At 39.2% G+C, this 24,538-nt stretch overlaps 3 protein-coding genes across 6 annotated transcripts in view; 2 read left to right on the forward strand and 1 right to left on the reverse strand.

Annotated features, from left to right (window-relative positions):
• LOC124160168 overlaps nt 1-4,070 on the reverse strand; it is a 411,734-nt gene extending 407,664 nt beyond the window's left edge. Inside the window, exon 1 of one of the 2 annotated variants that reach the window (XM_046535929.1) lies at nt 2,795-4,068. The gene's annotated coding sequence lies outside the window, so the exon portion shown is untranslated. Of the gene's footprint in view, nt 1-2,794 lie in introns of both variants that reach the window. The other variant, XM_046535930.1, reaches the window with a different exon arrangement.
• Nucleotides 4,071-11,493: 7,423 nt separating this feature from the next.
• LOC124160218 (GPALPP motifs-containing protein 1) lies at nt 11,494-23,867 on the forward strand. 3 transcript variants are annotated; one of them, XM_046536024.1, is made up of 5 exons: nt 11,494-11,645; nt 14,866-15,252; nt 16,148-16,339; nt 19,369-19,578; nt 23,356-23,867. In XM_046536024.1, the coding sequence occupies exons 2-5, from the start codon at nt 14,866-14,868 to the stop codon at nt 23,509-23,511; spliced, it is 945 nt and encodes a 314-aa protein (XP_046391980.1). In that variant the 5' UTR covers nt 11,494-11,645; the 3' UTR covers nt 23,512-23,867. The 3 variants fall into 3 exon arrangements, with proteins under 3 accessions (XP_046391980.1, XP_046391982.1, XP_046391981.1); XM_046536026.1 differs by lacking the exon at nt 11,494-11,645 and adding an exon at nt 12,962-13,049; XM_046536025.1 differs by lacking the exon at nt 11,494-11,645 and adding an exon at nt 14,671-14,766.
• LOC124160217 (phosphatidate cytidylyltransferase, mitochondrial) lies at nt 11,642-13,345 on the forward strand. Its single transcript, XM_046536023.1, has one exon. It carries the CDS (start codon nt 11,828-11,830, stop codon nt 12,908-12,910), a length of 1,083 nt encoding a protein of 360 aa, XP_046391979.1. The 5' UTR covers nt 11,642-11,827; the 3' UTR covers nt 12,911-13,345.
• Nucleotides 23,868-24,538: the final 671 nt, after the last annotated feature.

Consider the following 24,538-nt stretch of genomic DNA (forward strand, 5'->3'; position numbering starts at 1 on the left):
ATAACGCCCTTGTATTGTCGCAGGCACTGCTCACTAACATAAGAGGAAGAATTTAGTTAGACGAACATTCTTGAGTTCACGACCCTATGCCGAATTCGCACCAAAGAACTGCCGCCGCTTAGTAAGACCTTGATCAATACCAGCTACCAGCTGAAATGTCCTGTTCACCTACACGATGCAAATCCTACCCAGGTAGATTTGTTCACACACACATGCGAGGAGATGAACTCAAATTCGTGGTTGCCTGCATTAAGATTTACTATTAGAACACGGTCATTAAATGAAGCCAACTCAATAAAACGAACGGTAGCTACATAGAATTATTGTTCAAATGTAGCCACGGGCTCGAATATTAGCGTAAATTAGAGGAGCTGAATGAAAACATCTTGACGTCATTACCCAGGTTTCATCGATTGACTCCGTGAACTTCCCCAGGGTGTGTAAGGTGCGTCATTTATATGTTCATTATATCACGATGAAAACAATAAAGTCAATTAACAACCAGTTATCGAATTTTCGAAAATATTGAATCCATTGTTGTCCCCGGGGTACCTTAAGATGAAGATCTACGCACTAAGGACGATAACGGAGTTGGTTGTCGAAACGTCAGTGGTCATTGAGCCGATAACCAGGCAAGAAACCCGAGAAACCTGCCACTAGTGCACCAGGGAAGAAGCCTGAAACGATTCACTAAGTTAGAGGGTAGTTCATGATATGCGACTGCTTGAATAACTGCGTTCGCGAATGGCTCTGAGCAAGTACATGCCTTTATGGAGAAGAGGTGAAGCGCAGGATGGAGCAGAGTTGATGCATGAATGGATTCCAGCGCTGAACTCATCACACACACGGTCACCACTACACTAGTCAGTCGATTCACGGCCACTCCATCGTCAAAGCAACCAACTTATAGGTCAAGTTACCTTCCCATATGGGAGCCTTTTTTTTCTTCCTCCGTTCGCGCGTTCATCGAATAGCTTTTGTTGTCGAACCATGGAGAAAAATGTATCCAATACAAAATACTCCTTAGAAGACTCAGATGCTAATTACAGCTGAGAATACAAGTGCAGAAGTATAACAAAACAATAGGATATTACATCTGGAGTGTTTTTCTTCATGACTGCTGCAGAGAGGTCAAGGGTGAAAGAATCCCAAATGGAATTATTCTGGAGAATGACACATATCAAATGGTGTGTCTACAAGAGTGTAGATAAGTAAAGTCTTCAAGGGCGTACCAAGGCTCATAACTGGGGGGAGGGGGCAAGCAAGGTTGTGACATTTTAGCATGGAAAAGGTGAATGAAACCAACATTTTAGGAAAATTAAAATAGCGCTTTAATAGTTTATTTGATTATTTCCTTGAAAATATAGTTTTATTTTAGTTACATATACTAATGCACATCATTTTTCGTGGGTTTAAAGAAAATGTGTTGAATACTTTCGTTTCAATTAAGTACTTATTTTACTTAAAGACCTTTGCGATTTTTGCTTCTGGGGGGGCAGTTGCCCCCTTCCTTGCCTCTCGCTGGGTACGCCCATGAAAGTCTTCTGACATCCTTATTCATAAGAAGGGACAACTAAATCTTCTAATCATGGCTCAAGAGTGGGAACTACTGATCCACAGAGTATATCCAGGTGCGTATTTTATAATCTGCCGACGAAAAACAATCATAGACTGACTTTTGGATAGAAAGAACAAAAAAGGGAAGACATGGAATCAGTTATATTATTCATTAAACGATGAAGGAAGTAAAGAATAAATACGCATACGCAACATAAAAGATAAGCTGAACGAGAGGAGACTTGCGTCAAATCAATATCAGGATTATTGCTTCGCAAATGCAGGGACTAGAATTATCAATATTTTATGACTGATAAAACTAATCGCGATAGAAACATTTATGCACCGCATTTTTTGGTCAACGTTCAATAACATTCAACGTTATGAAATTCTTGAATCTTTAATAAGCCAATGTAATATTCTGCATCTTCCCTGTGGTTAGGGAAACTCAAAACATAAGAATAGGGGGAATCAAACTCTCCTGGAACAAATGCTTTCATTGACACCTCAATTAATTTCTCGGGGTCTGCTATAGGTCAATGTATTCTGCCTCTTTAAGTGTCGCTCGGGCATTTCCCAATTTGAATATTTTTAAATGGCAACCACGTCCCTTTAACTTTTATAAACGGAGCCCTCAATTTATGTCTTGAAGCTCGAAAGGTCAATTAATTCCGGATTTTTCTTCTGCCAAGAAAAAACCGTGCAATATTGGATGTTCCCTAGTAGCACCAAAATGATTATATCTAGATTTAATACGTATCGTGGTATACTCTGTATACATATTATATCTGTATAAAATACAAGCAAATATCCTCTATCATGCAGGTAACATCTAGATATTATACGTATTATATCTGCTGCCATAATATGGATTTTATATAGATTAAATATGTATAACTCGTCGTAAGTCTGTATATTATACATATCTTATACATGCCTGATGATACCTGGTTAAGCCGTAAGGATATTATTTGTGTATTTTAAAGATTATGGTATACATCAAGGACCACGGATCATCAGACATGTATAATTCATGTATATTATACAGATTTGCAAACCTGTGTACCGATGTATTACGAAGTCTTAAATATATACAGATATAATCCTTTTGGTGCTACAAGGGTTTATGTAAATGTCGGGCCCCACCCCCTTCCTCGATCCTCCCTGGACTGTTGTTGACGGACGGGTCGCAATGGAGGTTGTCTCACGATTTTGGAGGAGGAAGCGTCTGACCTACCTTAATTCACGGTCCACCCGAGGGAGGAGTGGTGGATCATGGGCCCTCCTCCGCCGTGCGTGATGGAGAAGTGCGGTGGGCCCCGTCTCGTCTCGGGCCCCACGAGACGTCTCCTCGCCAGTGTCTTCTGCGGCCCTCACTTCCCACACGAAAACATTCCGGCGCCCAACATTCCCCCACACTCTCACTCAAACTCTCCCCCCCCCCCTCTCCTTCTCTTCTCCTCTCAAGCGGCGGCTCGACACAACTCGAAATCGCCTTCTTCCTCCCTCAGCACACACGCTAAACCTCGTAGCTACAATACCACACGCACAAACCCAGCGTGCTCCTCCTATTTCAGTATCCTGTGGGCGACTCGTAAGACAAAAGTGTTAAGATTTCCGAGGAAAGAATTTACTCGGCAGGAACTCTTTTCACAAAATCAGTGCAGTAGGGCGAATAGCGAGGCCGCGCCCGAAAATGCGAAAGGGTTCCCCAAATACCAAAAGAACACCCAGATGTGCTGCAGATTTTCAGATGGTCACTGGCGTGTTGTACGCAACATTCGGAAAACGTGAGGATTCCCGAGAAAGAAAGCTTATTATTATAATCTTGTTTCCTCTCCGTGCAGTTGGGCGACCGGTATGGACGCACCCGAAAATGATGTCGACTCCACACAAAAGAACGAGAATGGAACGCTTTTACAATAATCCGACGACCCCTGACCGTTCCAGTATTGTCGCCGATTTCCACTCCATCACAGCGCCCAGGTCGGCCACGAATCGATGGGGAAGAGAGCAATTCACACAATGCGGGTTTAATGGAGAAACCAATACACAGGCACACAAAGGAGCTCAACAGTCCTCCTTTACAGTGGACTTGGGCGCACTACTTGTGCATCTGTTGTGCAAGAGCGGGGGTACCGCCCACCGCCAACGTAAAACGGCCACCACCGCTGGAACGCCAAGATCGCGAGTCGCACGGTAAGGACCTCCTCGACGTGAGAGCATAGGGTTTCCACAACAGCGGATCCGCGGGCTCCCTTCCTCAAAAAAAAGGTGCCTCTCTCTCACTTGTAAGACTGCGGCGACGTCGTCACCACGGGTTGTAGTACACTACACGAGCAGACGTGAGAACACGGCACGCACGTGCTTCGTTTCGAAGGGAGGGGAAATGAAGATGGCACGACAGTTCCCCGGCGACGACGACCGAGTTCACTGCCGCCGCACGCAAGCGATCACCACCACTGACTGCTTGCTGCTCGGAGCGGGCAGGATCCGCGAGCGGGGAGAGAGAGAGGCCGACACATAGCACACACACATACGCACGCACGCGGGCGAAACACAGCCGTTCCCTCGCTCTTGCCCCTCCGACCGCCCCACCCTTTCGGCGGCGCTGCGAGATGAGGAAGAGGGGAGGGAGGGAGAGGGAGAGAAAAGGGAAGAAATGGAGAGAGAGAGAGAGCGGGAACTCAAAAGGGAGGATGGGTTGCCGAGGAAACGGGAGGGAAGGAGGGGAGGGGGACCGGTCTGTAGCCCCTGGCAACTGACTCTGGCGCCCTCAGCCGGAGGGGCGGGGAACTAGCGGAGGGGAGGGAAGAGGGGACGAGATGCGGCGGCGGCGAGAGCTCGAAGCTCATCGATATGTTGTGGGCGAGGCCTTGGCTTCCTGCTCCTGCGAAGAAGAACCAACCGAAAGGGAAGGGGGGATGGATGGATATAGGTACCGCGTCCACATATGTGGCCAGGGAGGGTCCGAGAGGCCATCCACCAATCATCAAGGCCAAGGAACAGGGCCGCAAGCGAGGACGAATTGAAAAGTTGGGTACCCACACAAGCAGGCACGTAGAAAAGGGGGACTTGGAGGCTTATGCATCCCCCCAGAAATCATTTTCCTTGACGTAAATAATTTCTGGGGTTCGACTACCCAGTGGCGCAGCGAGGGAGGGGGTTTTGGGGGATAAAACACTCCCCCCAGAGCTCAGAGAAATTTTTAAGTTTATTCCATTTTACTTAATGGATTAGTATTATATATGGAATAGTATTACGATTAATCAAATATCTCTCATGAAGCGGTAAAACTAGTCATTTTGAACCATTAATCTTAAAATTTTCTGGAGGGCCCCCATAATTCCCACTTACCCTGGTGGGTATGCAATACCCCCACACCCGTAAGTATTAGTTGTGCCTAAACCCCCCCCCCCAGCCTTGATTCCTAGCTGCGCCCCTGCGACTACCCACCATACACCTGCTGAGGACAGACAGCTAGCCCAAGGGGCACCCACCCTCTAACACTTCATTTTTCCATACTATAGTTACAATCCATGGCGTCTGCCAATATGTTGCGGATATAACTAATTGGGTGATTTTCAATGTGTGCGAATTTACAACAAAATATTTGTATAGGCAACCCGCCAGTCATCCTATCTCCCTCCTGAAGTAAAAAAAAAACTAACACAACGAGAGATCACTTGCAGCATGGATCCTTGATGACAGCATTATATGAGAAAAAGAGGGGTGAGAGAAACATGTGATGGCATAGTGGTCAACTCCGAGAGCATGGGCGTACCCAGCGGGGGGCAGGAGGGGGAAGCTGCCCCCTAGAAGGAAAAGTAAATTTATTTCAAAACGAAAATTTTGAAAAAATTTTCTTCAAATCCAAGAAAAGTGATGTTAGTATAAAACATGATATTAAAAATAAAAGTAATATTTTTTCCGAGCAAATAATTTTAAAAATCAATAAAGCGCAGTCATAATTTTCTTGAAATTTCAGTCTCATAATCTTTTCTGTGTTACAACTAGAACGACAACGGCTTACCCCCCTCTAGCTTTGATCCTGGGTACACCCTTGTGCGAGAGAATGGTGACAAAGGGTAAATTCATGAGTGGTTCATACAACAGACAGAGTGCAGTACTAGCACTGATGATGCAATGCATACACAAGAACCTCCTATAGAAACTTTCCGCAAATGCAGGAATATGAACTCGGGCCTTTGATATGAGATTCTGCAGCCTATTATCAAGTGTAATAACACTACTACACAGGCACTTAGACACAAATGTATTTTGGGAGGCACAGGGGGATGGTCTAAGTCAAACCTCTCCTCTTTAAATAGACCACTTTATCAATGAATTAACGTAAAATTGTTGAAACAAGGAGAAAATTTTAAATGGTAATCTCAAAGGTAGTTCTCCAATGATTTTTTTTATTTTACCAGCATAATAAGCAATATTTAAAAATTATTGATGGATGTCAAAAGCCATATTTGCTGACAGGTGTTGCATATTGACAAGGTACCAAGGAAAATAATGAACAAAATGCCAATGACCAAAATCTACCCCTGCATCCCTGGCTATGTCCCAGCAACTATTACCCAACCTACAATTAAGAATGAAGTCCAATACACTAGACTGAAATAACACCCAAAATTAAATTACATAAACACCACTAGAGTAATATGAAACCTAACAACATACTATGTAAAAGATACATGTATCATAATCAATGACAGCAGCCCAGTGGGAGGGGGCAATTCGTGCTCACTTCTAGAGTGCCTTAAGGAAACTTGTCCGCATTAATAAAGGTGAGATAGAAGGAAGACACACACCAAATTCACTCATGTGACCAGAAAGGATTCAAGAAGCAGAACTGAGAATCAAGGCCAAGGAAAAGGGCCGTCAGGGAAAAAAATATGGCCACCGAGAGGGAGACAGGGTGAGGCCAGTAATCATTTGGACCATGAACCAAAGGTGAGAATATTATTTGGAAAAGGCAAAAAACCATATGACAGCATACTCTATTTTTTTAGTATCCCTGACAGGCATATAGCTAGAAACATGCTTCGGGAGCATACTTGGGTGATATCAAGGTTGCCTATACTGATATTTGTTTCAATTGGCATGCATTGCAAAACCATACATTTCATTAATTCAACTATATATGTATTTTGTTTTCATAATGCTGAAAGTTAACTTCATTGCTGGTTTTTGGCATACACTATGAACTGCACCTATAACGAAAATGAATTTTCAGAGAATAGTTATCTCTGAGCCAGTGGTCTCCCCAGGTATGGTGGGGAAAGTTGCCACAACGGAAACAATTTTGGGATTGTGGGAGAGGATGGATGCATTGGATTGAGAGTAGTAAAAAAACTGGTGACATATTATACCCATACAGACAGCATATGATGAATTTTTCTGTGACAAAAGGAACTCAAATGGACTTTTGAGGTTGGAATCTGTTTCACATCATCAAGAGGAAAAAACTAAATACATATTTACCAACCTATGTTTCCTAACAAACTTCCTAACAGTACACTTTGGCTGTACCAAAAAAAACAAATTTTACATTTAAAACAGCTCAACAAGCATAAGGAAAATAATCTACCCAGTAAAAGACAGTTCTTTTAAAATAATGCCAGCCAAGAGAGAGAGAGTTTCCCCAGGGCTCTGACTTTCAAATGTCTCAAAGGAAACTTCTGAGCATTATTATAACTTTCATACAGGGGCGCCGACTCCATGGGGCTAGAGGGGGCCCAAGCCCCCTCAGAAATTCATTATGGGTGTGAGGAAAAAATGTGTCAGGCTTGCCGATTTTCCCCGGAGTGACGAGATATTGAGATTCGAGTTATCAGGGTTCTAATTCTGATCATATGACTCTCCTAAAAGAGCAAACTAAAGGCTAGTAAAGAGTCTGACATGGAGAATACGGCTCTAAGGGGTAGAAGCATAGAACCTATGGAAGGAGAATGAGAAGATACTGCAAGTGTTTGTGTTTCATATGAGGGAATGGAGAAGAAATGAAAAGCATAAATGCACAGCGAGATGAAGAAATAAGGAGGTAGTAGAGATGGTGGGTGATGAGAGAAAACTTTAACAAGGCATAAAGAAGGAGGCAGAGACTATGGATGAAGCATGTACATAGAGGTCAATGTAAACTGTATGTATTTATATTTTTTTTATATTGTTTTGTTATTTGAGCATTGTTTTTCCATTCATATTGTGTAATATATGTAACATCCTTGACAAAGCCATGCATAATGCAAATGCTTACGGTGACTTTAAAAAAAAAAAAAAAAAATGGCAGATCCAGTAAGGGAGGCTATAGGCCCTCCTGAGGTATCCAATTTACAAAAGATAAAATGGTAATTTTTTTCAGTTTTTGTATATGCACAGGATAGAAGAGCCCCAAAAACCCCCAGGCCTCCCTCTTCACCCCTCTCCCCTCTTGTCCCTATCCTGGACCCGCCACTATTAAAGGTGAAGAGATGCTGAAAAATGACAGGATGGTGGTCAAGCAACTGAGATGGAGGAAGAGATATGGGTTTATGGATAAAATGAAGAATGAACACCCTCCCAGTGAGAAATGGGTGGTGGAATCCACGTGGAAATTAGGTGGAAATGTAACGTGGATACCACGTGTTTTTGGTCGTGGAATCAACGTGGAACCCACGTGGAAATTTGGTGCAAAAATTAAAACAGCAGTAGGTGCTGCCCTGAAACATTCTTATACATTACCATGGCAATGCATAAGAATGTATAAAAATTTGAAACAGGTTTATACAATTTTTTCATAGGGGATACCATCATTTTCTGCTCCACCATCAGGCTATCAGTTGAAAAATAAACATATCTAATACAGAAATATTACATTCATGTCATTTATCCTGAATTTTCCCTGTGGGTCCAGTTTGAATATGATTATCTAGAAAATATCTTCTCAAGACATCTTGTAGATATCAGAAAAGGGAACATTCAGAAGCCTACAAAATGTCTGGAAGCTATTACAAAATATTTTATGGATATTTTATGCTATGATGATCCTTTATCTCATCTATGAAATATTGTTAATTTAAAAATTTATGAGATGAACCAAAGCATTGCAATGCACATTTTCTTTCATCATGAAGAACTATCTGCACATGGTTAGGGAAGAATTTAAATTTACTGCTTATTCAGTGGTGGCATATTTTGTTTGGAATTCTATAAGGAAGGACATTAGCTGCTGGGTATTCGATTTAGATATAGAGTGGTCAAGGTTTTAATGGTTTCAGGACAGCACCTACTGCTGTTTTAATTTTTCCACCAAAGTTCCATGTGGGTTCCACGTTGATTCCACGACCAAAAACACGTGGTATCCACGTTACATTTCCACCTAATTTCCACCATAATTTCCACGTGGATTCCACCACCCATTTCTCACTGGGCTTGTGCAATAATAAAGAAGGACATCCATATGGGAAGAGGCTCAGGCTGAGGTTATTTGTAAAATGTTCCACACAATTTCTGCACACCTGCGCAATGAAATGTATTTTAGAAGATAAGCACATTCAAATTCATGATAGAAGAATGCCAGGCTGAAGTTGACGAGCTTGACTTGGTTTTGGAATTTTCAGATAAGGGTATCAAATTTGTTGCAATAAAATTTTAGCAAAGTTCTTTTTTTCCACTGATTTAAATAAAAAATAAAAAAGTAGTGATGCAGACATGTACACCATTTTATAAATCCCTCAGATGAATGTGTTGTAGATATTATTACAGAAACCAGTTCAAAACAGAGGGATAATAAAATACTATTGCAATCTCAATCACAACTCTACGTTACCATAAAAATGCAATAGAAGTGAAATGTGGAGGTCTAATGGGTAGCATTTGACTACTGATCAACTACCTTAAATCTGGCAGAAGCATTTGGAAACTCCATAATAAAACCCCGAAGATATAGACATCTAGTAGATATTTTGTGCTATGTGGGCAGTAAGGGCATTGTACCATGATGAGAATGCTTTAGGAAGTGAAAAATAAGAATCATACAACAATTAATTTTTCAAAATTAAGGTGTACGGGTCGTACAGAAGAACATTTAGGCAATCAAGGGCCCCTCATACCCTAGAGCCCTCATGGGAACCAGGCTCACCCAACGGAATTTCATTCTTGAATTTTCCACCGGGTCACATTATATATGGCCATATAAATCTGATTGGATAAAATAAATTTCAAGCGGGCCACATGCTTCTCCATGAACAATTCCACAAAACCCATGATGGAAAAGAAACTGAGCACTCTTAAAACTTGATTGGCTGCCAAGAGGCTTTTCCACCAATCACATGTTACCTGACCTTCAGACAAGAGTGGTAATTTGAAAGCTCAGCTGGAAACGTATCTGCCAATGTCTCAGACACCCATCAAAATGTTAGCCATGGATAACTGAAACAAGAAGACCACCCAAGAATAATTTCTTCTAATATGAAAGCCTACAATCTTATTAGTCCTCTCAGTCCTTCAACCTAAAGATAAGTTTGGTTTTATGATAGGTAAGATTAAATCACCACATAGACTGAGCCACAGGTGCTTTCTTGCAATGCTAGCTACATTGAGTATCTGAATAGAACATACTCAATGTAGCAAGCATGAAGGCAGAAATTAGTCACAGCTGGTGATGCTAATAGGCTAAGTATACTTATATCAAATGCAAGAGGTAACAAATGTGGCCCTCCCTATCTCAGCCAAAGTAAGCAAATCCAATTGGTGTATGAACTATTTTTTGGCTGGTTCAATGTAAGCAAATGGAGGAATGAAATGGTTGGCCTGCATGTAAGGATTTTCCCATTTTGTTAAGAAATCCTCAACTTTGGATTCTCCAATGATGCATTAAAGGTAAATCTTAATTTCAAGGGCCTTGGGACATTATTCCCGAACTTACTAAGTACAAATCCTCCGCCATCACTTGAATATGAATTTTGTGATCACTTCCTGTAAAGTCGCAAAAAATATATTTAGGGTCGCTGAATAAATTGTGAGTGGGCTGAATTCCCTGGGGCCTTTCTCTGGCAACCTACCTGATGGGTAGGAAGCAGGCATCCTTGCCCAAAACCATGTCAGCATTGCAAGGATTTTCTTTGGGAGGGTCTATGGATACCTCATTGTCTATACATTTATAGTAACTACAGACCCTCAAAAACTCTACTTGTCACAGCTATTCATTCTCCCCTTCATGTTTTGAAAACTGAAACATCTCAACAGCTGGTAGGAAATTCCCAAAACTTTGTGTTCACAAAGATACAGAACGGTGCAATTAGTTTACTCAAATGGATATCGAGGCTATCCCATCCCATTTGAATAAGATTGATCAATAGAGGCATTTTCAATAACGATCATGACTGCTTTAACTCCGCCAATTGCTAATTTATTTTGAACAAGCGCCAAGGCTGAATTACTCTAATTATGCAATGATCAATCACTATCATAATTTCAATGGTTGCAGCTACAGCTAATTAGTTTTCATTGAGGGAAATCCATTGAATTCAGAGAAAGATAACAGAGCAATACATTAATAACAGAAGTAAAATAGACACACCTTGGACTCAATTTGAATAAAATTAATAATATTGATGATCAAAGTTATAACACGCATCCTCAGGATGTATTACTTACATAAATGAATAAATAATGTAGTGCTTGCACTGATAAATGCTTCGTACGAGCGCGCTAAAAACAGATGAAGGCGAGATAGAATATAGCGATAAACTGAACAACTCATCCTAGGCCTAACTTAGAGATAGTAAATTAGGACTGGAAAATATTCCCAATAAATATACCTTCACATAAAATCTCGCACGGCCAATGATTTACGGCCATTCAATCATGTAGGCGTGTAATACGAAGCCTGCTGTAATACGTATCCTGTAAATTAGGCCACAATGTGTTTCATGTTCTATTTTCACGCTGACTGAAAGATATTCATTTGTTTCCTTAGGTTTTGTAAATATCGCGTACAATTGTAAATCAGTCATACTCGTCGTGGGTGCTACCCATGACTTTTAAGTCAAAAACGTATAAAGTTAATACGCTGCTGGTGCTCCTGAAATGTAGCGGTTAGCATTTACTTTTAAACTTTGTTGTTACTATAACCTCGTGTTCCAATAGTAGTTCACAAGCATTACATTTGTGTGTGTCGTATTATGCTTACCAGGGAATTCAAAAGCGGCAATTATCACCAGAAAGTTCTACTGCTCAAGTTAGTTTTTTAGGAAAAATTGTGCCCTTACTTCCAGAAATGGCTTCTAGCAAAGCTGTGGTGGCAATTCCTAATCTTTATAACCGGATTTTGTCTATGTTCCCCGAACGATTGAGTTTTTGCTTTGCCTATGGATCGGGGGTTTATAAGCAACTTAGAGATGAAGGAAAGGAAAGAAAAATGATAGACATGATATTCGTGGTTGAAGATCCGGAAGAATGGCATAAGGAAAATATGTCACGCCACCCACACCATTATTCTGGCCTGCGATATTTAGGTGAACAGTTCGTCTCTCAACTCCAAGAAAATTGGGGTGCCAAAGTTTATTTTAACACGCTCATTCCATTTGAAGGAGGATTAATAAAGTACGGACTAGTGTCTCGAAATGCTATAGTTACAGATTTATTGGACTGGGATCAGCTTTACCTCGCTGGTCGTTTACACAAGCCGGTGATGATAATAAAAAAGCCATCGGATACGAAGTTACGAACCGCATTGCAGCTAAATCTCTACGGTGCTGTGCATGCTGCTCTTCTGTGTCTTCCCGAGACATTTACAGAAAAAGATCTATACACAGCTCTTGCTGGGTTATCCTATGGGGGAGATTTCCGTACAACTTTCGGCGAAGACAAAAACAAAGTGGATAATATCGTCGGGGCACAACTGGGTGCCTTAAGGGACTTGTATGCCAATTCAATGCGATCCATGCGAAACTATTTGCATGTGTGGCCTGATGGCGAAAGTGATGGCTGTGGAGTTAATATTGAACAAGATGTTTCACCAGAAGCTCGTTTATACCATTTAATGCAGCTGCCTCGTGTGCCTCAAATGCGGCTTGTTCGCGATTGGAATAGAGGAATACGAGGGGGAGCAATCAAAGGGTATTTCAGCGAGGTATTGCTAATGAGTAGGAGGGGTGTAAGGAGAAGATACGACGCCGAAGATGCATTAAGGGCAATGTCATTCGATCCAGACAGTGGAGTGATGGTACAGTCAGTGCTGAGGGATATAGTGCGACGCTCCAGTATAACTCAAAGCCTCAAAGGAATATTAACTGCTGGCCTTATGAAATCGCTCCGATACAGTGCGAAAAAAATCGTCAAAATGATTCGCTCAATGTGATTTTCAAAGATCCTTGCATGTTTAATGCCTAAATTAATCATGGTTGTTTTTAATTTTTACATTTTCCCCAAGGATCGCATGAAAATTGTGAAGTCAGGTTACCTGATTGACAATTATCAACTTGGTGGTGAAGAGAAAGGTTTCTGTATAAGTTTATTTTCTGTTTATTCATTGTTTTGTAAATGTTTAAAATTTTACCTGTTGAGAGTGTTAATGAAACTGTTGTCCATGATTTCAGCTCTTGAGCCACTTTATAATGGTCGCTTTCATTGATACATACTTTACCAGCCTTACATATTTTTTGTTAAGTGAACCCTACTGCTGCCTTAGTTTTTAGTTTAAGGCTTGTGTGCTGTGTGTCAGTAATTCATTATCACAATGAATACCTCTAGTCTCGAGTTGAAGTAACTTTTTAATAAACTGTGGAGAATAAAATTGGTATTTTGAAATTTTTCCCAAATTCTCTGCCATACTAGTTAGATTCAAATATCTCCGTTTACACTTTAAATGGTTGCTGGTTTTAATGCTGTAAATTGAAACTTCATGTTTTGCTAGTAATTCCTCTACTCCAGGTACCAAAATCCATTCCATCATATTGTCATTCAGATATCTCACTTTCCTTCCTAGCCACCCGAGACATGCAATTATGAAGTATCATTTAAGAATTCTATGACTCATATAATACATAATTTATTTGGTTTTAATTCATCTCAATTATGACTCCAGATAGTAGTCGTGATCGGTAAATTCTAGCTTCAGAATTTGAGTAAACAAAGAACTCCATTGAGATAAAGAAAATCTGTACCAGAATTAGGTTTAAGTTCTAACTGCCATGGTTCAGTTGTCATCAACCATTGTCCTATACGAATTACATGAATGGCATTACTTTTTCACGAACCTTTGCCAAATAATTTCAGTAGTGTTGTCTCCTTATAATCGATAGTGTTGCTGCATTGGTGCTCTCATTTCCTATCCCTTGATTGATGGCTATGGGTTAAAGTATATTATAGCAGCACCAAAGAATTGAAGCACGGTCATGCAGAAGCCCTTGATGGAATGTTTGAATCTGAGATGCAAACTTTTGAGAAATAATTGAGCAATACTACTCTCTTCAGTCTGGCTCTGCCTGAACTATATCGCACCTTTTGGAAAGAACATAAGGAATAGCTCATTCCATATTGCTGATTATGAACTACACTTGGCCACCCAGCTCATACTGGTCACATCAGTGAACCCTCTCATAATTAATAGCATTGTACGAACTAGTTTCAATGCAGGCTAATGAAAACGTTATTATCTTTTTGAAAAGAATCATTTCAGTATTCTAGCAACAAAAAAAAAGTTGTTCGCACCATCACCCCAGGAAATTATTTTAAAATTGCAAAACATTAGCAAGTCGTTGAAAAATGTCAATTTTTCACGAATATACGCATGTGTAATCATACCGATGGCAAAAAAAAACTTCCCAATAATAACAGCATAAATCATGGATATGACAAAACCTTGAAGACAAGGGCATAGAATCAAAGTAAATATGACATTAAAGAAGCATTTAAAGAGGAAGAATAATAGCTTGGGGTGAGCTTGAAGCATTAAAGTTCTGGATACTACACAATAGGGGAGTGGAACAGCAGGAGCCATAACAGAAACTCAACTCAGGATGACAAGATTGATAAAAAATGATTGAGTGTTAATTGAGCATGCAATGGGTAGAAGATAAAAGCTAGACATTATAGCTCCTATTATCAAGAGAGAAAATGTTTGATGGTCACCAAAACTCACCATTCCCTGGAATGATTTGTGTACAAAACAAGACCAAAAATAGAGTTTGACTATCACTACCAAAGATTGGGGGAGTGAGTAAAGTAGCCAATCATACCAAGGCTTTATGGCTATGTTAACCCTTTTAATGAATTTTTTTATTCGTTGTTAAATGCTAAGTACTTTTCTTTCAGATGTCCTTCATTGGACCAGCATTACCACCACATCTACTGAAGAATAGTGACGAGAGTGATCACAAGGATTTAGCTGATACCAATGACTCAAAGCAGTTAAATTCACCAGAAGCTACTTCAGATAAGAGCGGGGATGATGACCTTTATGGCCCAGCATTGCCTCCAGGCTTGCAGAAGAGTTCAACAATAGGACCAGCATTGCCACCTGGCCTGCGGGAGAGGCTTTCAACGCATGATGCGGATGAACCGGCTGAAAATGAGGGCAGTGGGTCAGAAGACGATGATGTGGTTGGACCAATGCCAATGCCAGAGGAGGGTGAAAGTAGTTATACAGCTAGGTTGATTGAAGAACGGTCTCATAGGATGCATCAAAAACTAATGGGGAAAGTAAGTGGTGTGCATTATGACCATGAGGAACTAATTCTCACTTTTTTTGTGAAATTTTCTTTTTGATTCATTGAAATTTCTGCAAAATTTAACTGTTATATTTCAGTAACAATTCAGTAAAATTTATGAAGAAATATTTTTACCTCTTAAGTTATTCCCTGTTGTAAAACTGATGAAAATACATTCCATGCCATTGTTGAGGGAATAGGGTAGTTTCCTTCATCAAAGAAAATGAAAGGCATTGATTGCCATTCGTTACCCACCATTAGTGTGTTCATTATATACAAATTATTTGGTTTTTAGAAATCCCAGTTTAGATGATTGGTAATAGTCAATTTTATCCTCATTTGAAAAAGGCCAGATTGGCGCCCGTGCGATGCCACTCAACGTGACGTCACAGGGACCCAGTCTCTACACAAGTAGATAGGTGTTTTACATTGTCTTAGATTACCAATGCATGCATGAGGCACAGAGCTCAGTGAAGCATCTCTTAATAATCACCTATTAAAACTGCCTATGGTCAGAAAGTTTCCTTTGTTTGATAAGGTATTAATAATCCTAATTTAAGCCAAGCGCTACCTGCTAGCAGCCTGCATCGCAGAGGCACACATATCCTAGCCCCAAGGTCGCCTCACTTTGCAGCAGCGGGAACCAGAATGACATCACACGGGCTTTTCCTAGCATTCATACCTAGCCGTCATGTTTTCGCGTGCTTGAAAATTTTCACTTTTCATTTAATCGCGAAAAATGGATATCATCATTTAAAAATCTAAAAGTGTGAAATGCGTACTCCAGGAGTAATAATCTTTCGATTTAGGCAATAAAAAAATAATACGTAACCACCCTATTGGAATTTTGCAGAGTTTCTGTTAATTTGTGGGTTCTTCTCGTTCAGAATGGGAAAGATGCACCAAAGAAGAGAGAGGAGTGGATGCTGGAGCTGCCTGAGGGGAGGACACGTCAGGCCATGCTCGGAATGAACCTCGCCCCACGAACATTCCAAGCTCGACCAGCACCCAAGCTGGATGCTGCTGGAAGAAGTGCTTGGACTGACACACCAGCTGACAAGGAGAAGAAGCTAGCGGCCGTGAGTATACTAATGGTTTATTTTGTAATAGATCCTCAAGGGATATTATTCTATTAAAATCACATTGGTTTTTCCTGAAATAACTATTTTAATTTGGATAAATAACATGAAAGCACCTTGCTTTATTGTCAGAAGTGTTTCCTCTTTGCCCCATTTTTATGTTTACAGTACATAACTCCTCCAAAATAATTTCTTTCTATAGTTTCAAAATTTTGCTAACTATTGATCCGTGTGTAGAATTCTATTTAATATAGAATTGGCTTTGTAATTGCCTTCAGGTGTATATTTTGCTGGAATTCCTTGATTTCGAATTTAGTTTAACATTGATGTCTTGTGACTCTTTCCTGTCCATGGTTCTGAAAAGTCACAAAAAATTATTCTGTGTGATTACAACTTTTTTGGTAATTTCTTGCTGTAGTTGCTACAATCAAGCCTTAATAGATGTAATAAAGGGCAAACATTTAATATTTAAGTTTGTTGCCAGACCTAAAACCTTTTCTTAACTCATACTTAAGTCTCTAACATCACCTATATATAGAATGCATCTCTTGTATGAAGCAGGTGCCAAAATTGGTCCTACAAAAGGTTTGCTCAGTGTTCATTATCACAGCGCCTGTAGCTATTTGTTATATGCCTTATGAATAAAGGTGAAATTAACTTTAACAGGCAAAAAGTATGTACGGACGATTTAAGTGCCTGCACATTGACTGAGAAAACCAAAGGTGCATGCAGGAATAGTTCATGGGTTTCCCTGTGGGCATTGTTTTGGGTGTATGGTCCCAAACTTTTCAATGACTTAGTCTGCCATCATCTTCAGGGGTAGAACTTTTTTGATTTTTTCCTTTTGACATGTTGGGACCATGTACCCAAAACAATATCAGTGGGAAACCTGAGAACTATTTCCGCTGGTCTTACGTCTGTAGAAACTTCAATTCTACAAAGGTGCATGGTTTAATTCTTGGACCAGGGAATTTGTTTCTGATTGCAATTTGAGTAGGAAGCCTGTTTATATATTTTAGAAGTAGAATAATGTTGAGGTCATTCACCGACTCATGGCCCATAAATGCACAGAATGGCCTGTGAGTGGAATGTTAAATATAAAAAAACTGTAAATTTCACATTTGATTTTAGTAACAACCAGTTTCGTCACTGTGCGACATCATCAGGTTCAAATACAGGATACAGGGAGAGTATGACCTTATATTCATTGAGTCAGTAGGGGTAGAAGGCTGGCCAAGGTGAGGGAGCTAGGAAGGACGGTATGGTAGTACAGTACACTCACGATTATCCTAATCGCTAATGATGGGGAGAGACTAATGATAATAATGGGAAAACACGGTTAACCCAAACTTTCCCTTTAATGCCTTGTAATGTTCATAATTTACGTAATACAAACAATATATTATTGTTTATGCAGTTATTCTGTTATTTTAGAGTGCTTCCCAGACTCATTGAGAGCTTACTTCACCTGTTCGCGATATTTTTTGCGGCGATAATATGGTTGTATTCGTATCATTAATGCTCCATGTAATTCGTTTTGAAAACCACACATCCGTGGCTGTGTGATCACGGATACAGAAAAGTGGTTTGCACAAATGCTTCAAAACCACTGCTCGACGTCAGAAACTACACCGTCAGGCACCACGCCACGTAGTCTCGTCTCGCACAAGTTGCCCGGGTTGCAACTGCTGTGGGATGTGTATCCGTGATCACGGAGCGAGGTCGTGCACGGTAAGGCTTGAAAAACAGGAACACGGTGCTCCCGTGAATGCAGCTAGCGCGCAATTGCTAACGTTTTACAAATGGGATTCTAACGGAAATACAGTTGAGGACCTCAAATCCGGAAAGCTTGGGACCAAAGGGTTTCTGGATTACTGGTTTTTCTGGATTTCTGGTCTTGAGGGCCTTCCCAAAGATATTTCCCATTTTTAATAACTCCTCTTTGATTTAGAGTAGGACAGGTGAATTCTCCATTTCTCTAAGTCATATAATCAAGGAGAGTGAAGCTGATGACTTGTTTCATCATTCATATTTTTACATAGTGAAGGGTGTACTACATGTGGTCACCTATGACACCTCTACATAGATGCTTATGTAGCAAAGTAAGCCATGAGCCATTCTAGATTCCTGGTTTTCTGGATTCCGTATTTGAGGTCCTCAACTATAATAAGCCCAGTGTATCCTAGCATTGATGCAGTAATTCTGATGATTTTGCGTCCGATTTTATTTATTTCTTTTATAAGGATCGTGGAAAAAATTGAGCGAGGGTGAAAATCATGCACGGATAATACACAACCCGGATAAACCGCAGCCGGATAAAGTCTGCTGTACTTAAGCCATACAAAGTTGTCAAATGGGAGGCACACAAGTTAAAAAATAAAAAAATAGAGGGCTCACCATGATACAAAATGGAAGAGACACAATGATAACAAATGGGAAGAAAACATTGTAACAAAATGGGACGCACACAATGTAAAGTCACGCCTCGAACCATCCATTTTATTCTGTGAGTGGAAGGTAAGGTGAGGTTGGGGGAAGAAACTTGGAGGGTAAAGCAAACCTTCTACTTCAATGGGTTCATAGGACATGAAAGAGATAAACCCATGATAGTGGCCTTGCCAAAAAAGGGTTTTTGCCCACAGATGGTTTTTGACCATAAGAGAATACATCCCTTCTGCTTGTCAGGTCTTTTCTGGTGATCCATTACTAGTTTAAAATGTATTTTATTGCCTTAAAATTTTCTGAGTTCATAAAGTTGACCCCAGTCAACTTTGACTTGTATCTTAGATTTGAAGCTTTTTCGTTGTTATTGTTGTAAATTTTTGCTTTTGAGATACGGGCAAAAGTTAAAAAATCTACTATTTACACCGTGAGAATTTCAATATGATAATTTAAGCTTATAGAATATGAAAGGTGAAATATGACTGGCTGAGAGGAGTTAATATGTCCTTGTACGATTTGAACTGAATGTAGAAAGGAAGTTCTGTTTTTTATATTATATGCTCATTTCATGTTACATATTTACATAGAAAGGTGGAGTTGAGGGGGAAGAAGAGGAAGACGATGATGATGATGACTATTTGGAGAAGGAGGCATTGATGCAGAGGGACATGACGATGGAGAAGATCACTGAGGAGCACAATAGCCTCAAAAGGAAGGAGTCCCTGCTGGACATGCACTTGAAGAAGCAGAAGAAGGAGGCCAAGAAGAAGAAGAAAAAGGAAAAGAAGAAGAGAAAGGTCAGTTCTCCATCCTCAAACTTCATTATTTTATTTTCTTTACATGGCCACTTTATTGGAAGACAAGGTAACTAGTGAGCTCAGGTATTTATTTTCATACTTCAAACCATATGTATCTACAAATACATACTGAGGAATGGGATGACGCAATTTCTTTCCTTTAAATTTTTCAGATTTTACTTTTGGTTGTATGATTGTTTGTATTTTTTTTGCAAAAAATTCTCTCCTTATATGTATATACAGATTTGTATATTTAAGGAAGGGATTTGTATGCCTTTCAGCCTGGGGCCGTATTCTGTATTTCGTCGGTACCGCACCGGTCGGTTTCCCTTCCCAGCCCACCGACAGCACATCATTCCGTACCGACGACGGTTTCCATACCGACGACGGCAAATTCAGCGATTCAGTATGGTCGTCGGTATCAAACCAGTCGGTCCGGTTCCCTCTCCTTCCCAAACAGGGAAAATCCGAATATATCCGAAGTTAAACGTGTCTCCACCGATGAAAGAAGGGTAAAAACAAGTAAAGACTCATTGGCACAGTTTGTTGTCGTCATTCTCAATCTTTTTATTTGCGGAAATTACGACTTATTGCTAGATTATGATAATTGATATTGGATAAGTTGTTAGCAATGCTTATATAATGTGTGGTAGTAATGCTGTACCTACAGAATCGAAGGAAACAATATTACAACATAACAATAAAGTTTGTATGTGATGGAGATTGTTGTTGCTGGAATGAATTATTGAAACTATCCTTGAGATCGTAGTTTCTTTTTTTAAATATTGGTTCCGTATAATGCTATTTATTCATGATTTGGTAATATAGTTGTCATTAAGTAAGTTCCGTCTAACTGTTATCAACGGAAGGTTATGCCATTGGCACCGTAGCAGACGAAAATAACATACCATGGAACGTGAACGTAGGATTCAAATGCAAATATAAATGTCATATTAGAGGAACAAGTTAGGAAATTGTTATAAAAATATGGAGCTGGGTGTAATTAAAAGAAGTGTAATGACGAGGAAGTAAATAAATTGTGATTGGGTGAAATACATATGTATAAGTTGCGCATTCCAAGTGAGAGAAAATGATAATATTGCGGTAAACCTCATACTTATTAACAAATATCTTCTTTTATCGTCAAGGGAATCAATGGCTGACGATAAAATGAAATATAGTTGCCTGTTACAAATGAAAGAAACTGATACCGTTGTGGCAAACTTCATACTTAAATAAAAAGATCTTATTTCTATGCTGAGAGAAACGCCAAATGATGATCGATTGAAATAATATTTGCCTATTCAGAGTGAGATAAAGTGATAACATTGCGGCAAAACTCATATTTAATCAAAAATATCTTTTTTATGTCAAAGGAGCAAATAAATGATGATAGAGTGAAAGAAATCCTATTACAAGCGAGTGAAAGTGGTAACATAAATGAGAGAAAGTCATTATATAGTGGCAAACCTCATGTTTATTAACCAATATCTTATATTTATGTAAAGGTAATCAATATAGATGATGACACAGTGAATAATAGTGGCCTATTCGAAGGGGCAGAAAAAGATAACATTGCAGCAAACCTCATTATTTACTCGGTGATGAGATAAAAACAAAATAAAACGTACAATGCACACCGGGGAGTTGATGAAACCCACTAGTCGGTGGCCGTACCGACACCTTTTTGCTGTCGGCAAGGCTACCGACGATCTCTCGCCCTCTCGTCGGTGCCGCACCGATCGGGTTCGTACAGAATCGCACGACTTCTTACCGGGAGTCGGTGTGACGTCGCACCCGACGAATCGGTGCCGCACCGATCGGTTTGGAGTTACAGAATACGGCCCCTGATAGGAATAAGCCAAAATCTAGTTTGGTGGAAGATCATGATCATGCATGTAAACTCATGTTTTTATGAATTGAATGAAATTTTTATAGTCCATTCTCGTTTGTAAGTGCACTACGTCTTAAGGTGTTTGAAATCACCTATTCTCTATAAACCCTTTCCCTAATTACCCGTGTGTTTGGCTCATCTTGAAATTCCTTCAACGCTTCAATTTTCTGGTTGCTCATCCATTTGGAGAAAAAATCAAGAACCACAGGATTTGTAGTTGAGAGCTGAATGAGAGGCCTTGGTGAATAGGCATCAGGTAGCTCATCAAAATTGGAATTATTGGTCTCACATTCTCTCTGCTCAAGTTCTCAAATTTCATTGGAAAATATTGGTTGGACCTTTTGCATTCAAATTCATGGAGGTGGTGTGGTTTCACCATCATGGGTTGTGCCGAAAAAATATATGTAAGTTGCAGACCTGAAAGAGTGATCTACAAATTTGCTACTTTTAACTTTCCAAGCCTGATTTTAATTAAGAATTACTATGGATAAATAATCATCATCACTGGTCAACAATCCTAGGATTGGTTTGACGCAGCTCTCCACTCAGTTCTCCTATCAGCTAATCTTTTCACTCCTACGTATTTTTTCTCTTTCACATCTCTCTTTACTTGTTCCATATATTTTGTTCGAGGTCTTCCTTTTCCATTCTTGCCTTCCACCTGTCCTTCGGCGATTGTCTTCATCAGGCCATCATGTCTCAAGATGTGGCCTATAAGGTTGTTCCGTCTTCTTATTAAGGTTTTCATGAGGCTTCTCTTCTCTCCTACCCTTCTTAGGACTTCCTCGTTACTAACTCGGTCGATCCATTTGATTTTCATCATTCTTCTGTAGCACCACATTTCAAAGACCTCTATCCTTATTTAAAAAGTTATTGAGTATATTAACCCTGTCAGCATTATTTCAAAGTTGTTTACTCCTCTGAAGTATAATTTCAATTAGTATTGCCAATGGTCACTACATGCCTGCCTCTCTAATGTGTGGTGCATGCAAAGTAAAAAACTCATCAAGTATTAAAAAAAAATTTTTGCTCAATATCTTTGTATGAACTTCATGTTCCCTGCTGCTATCATATTTTGGCCAACTATAGCAGATTTAAAAAATGATTTTATGTACACATATTTAGATATTTCCTCTTTTGTCTTGGAAAAGGCACTTTTCCTTACTTCTAAGGCATATGCATTTCATAAATTGCCGTATTAGAAGAATTAATAGATAAATTTCCATTAAAAGATGTAAGTACAATATATCAAGCTGATATTTTTAGACAATTTAGCATAATTTTATTTTTAGACTATTTTGAAATTAATACATAGCAGCCTTCCTTTTTAACTTAAATTTTTAAAGAAATACATATCTGTGATGAAATTTGAATTGAAGCTCACAGACATAATACATCAAAACATTATCAAATATGTACATAGTATAGTTATACTACATAATGCAAGTACATATACTATTATATTCATAGTATAAAACTCAGACATTGATTTTTGTCCTGTTTTAAACTCATGGTCTACATAATTTCAGTTTTAACGCATAGCAGCTAAAGATATGCTTTCAGTGTAAACAGACATATTTCTTTTTTTTTGTAATGCTCACTAGTTATCTGCTGATTAGCATTAACACCGACATGAAACTTATGACACATTATATGAAAATTATGAACATTAACACTGAATTGTGATAAGGTAGCTCGATTAAGAATAATGTGTGGTGATAGAAATGATAGAAAACTACGGATCAAGAGTCAGGCAATCTTAAAAGTTATTGAAATTAGCCAAATAAAATGCATTTGAGGTGCATCTGAAATGTTGAAGAGCTCACAAAATGAAGTTGGCAGTTTTGACCTAGTTATGACTTTCTCATTGCTTTTGACTACAGGAAAGTGGTCGGAGTGAGAAGGTGGAGAGGAGGCCATTTGATCGAGATGTGGACCTCCAAGCAAATCGTTTTGATGAAGCCCAGAAGGCAGCCATTTTGAAGAAAGCTCAGCTGCTAGATGACAGATTCTCACGGGGAAAGCAAAAGTTTTTGTGATTGTATGCATGGACTCTTACAGGATTTTGGGATGCATCAATAGTTAGTGTATTGCCATAGGAAATATGAAGATGGATAATGGTGGAATTGCTGACTCATGTTGCCTTCTGTTGCCTAATTAGATTTTTATAAATTATTAAATAATGATGAGTGACTGATGAATGAATGACTGTCCCGACAATACTATTCTGGTTGTAAGTAAAATGTCAGCCATTGAGGTGCCAGAACCAACTATTTAAGAATGTTCTAATTACAAATATATAGTTGAATGTTCATGTTTCACTTGGTTATTTCACATGGTGAAGAAATACAGAGTGAAATTACTTTAATGCAATCAAATACACATTTACATGCAAGCATTTTTTTTTTATTTAAAATGAAACGTGAAACTACCCTTTCGAAAAAATATTAGTGAATCTATTAAAATTCCTCAAAATTATTTCAGATATCTAATATTTTTTACACATCCAAGTGACAGCAGTTGACCCTTAATAAAAAAGTCATTAACCATTGTAAGCTGAAAAAAGCAGAGAATAGAGAATCCTGTTTCATAGTTTTGAGAAAAAAAGTAAGTATGCAAGGTAGACAGCATATTTTAGAAGTTTTGGGAAGACAATAATCATCAATTATTTGTAAATTGATAATTATTGCCTTCCCAAAGTATGAAACTTTTCAAGTTCACATTAATAATATTTTTCCAAAGGACAGAGGAACATAAAAATATATGATCTTCACTGCAAAATATCACTCTAAAAGAATTCTATGCATTTAACACTAGACAGAAACAAACTTCAAAGATAATTTTAACCTAAGTTTCAAATATGTACAGAGAAACTTGGTTCATGTAGCCAGCACTAATTTGTCTTTACTCATGTACATGAGCCCACGCAACGAAATGGGGTTGGAAAGAAGCAATTACAGTGAGGACTTTATCAGTAATCCTTTTTAAAACTTCCTAAAGAACTACAGGTTACCTATGAAGAAATCATAAGTTAACTACATATTATGGAGCAGTGGATTACCCAAT

The sequence above is a fragment of the Ischnura elegans genome, chromosome 6, assembly GCF_921293095.1.
Source record: "Ischnura elegans chromosome 6, ioIscEleg1.1, whole genome shotgun sequence".
Taxonomy (NCBI): Eukaryota; Metazoa; Arthropoda; class Insecta; order Odonata; family Coenagrionidae; genus Ischnura; species Ischnura elegans.

Excerpts from the sequence above, each read along its gene's own strand:
- LOC124160218 (XM_046536024.1), top strand. The coding sequence starts at position 14,866 with ATGTCCTTCATTGGACCAGCATTACCACCACATCTACTGAAGAATAGT. Across the intron at positions 15,253-16,147 it reads ATCAAAAACTAATGGGGAAA|AATGGGAAAGATGCACCAAA; the intron begins GTAAGTGGTGTG and ends CTTCTCGTTCAG. Across the intron at positions 16,340-19,368 it reads AGGAGAAGAAGCTAGCGGCC|AAAGGTGGAGTTGAGGGGGA; the intron begins GTGAGTATACTA and ends ATATTTACATAG.
- LOC124160217 (XM_046536023.1), top strand. The coding sequence starts at position 11,828 with ATGGCTTCTAGCAAAGCTGTGGTGGCAATTCCTAATCTTTATAACCGG.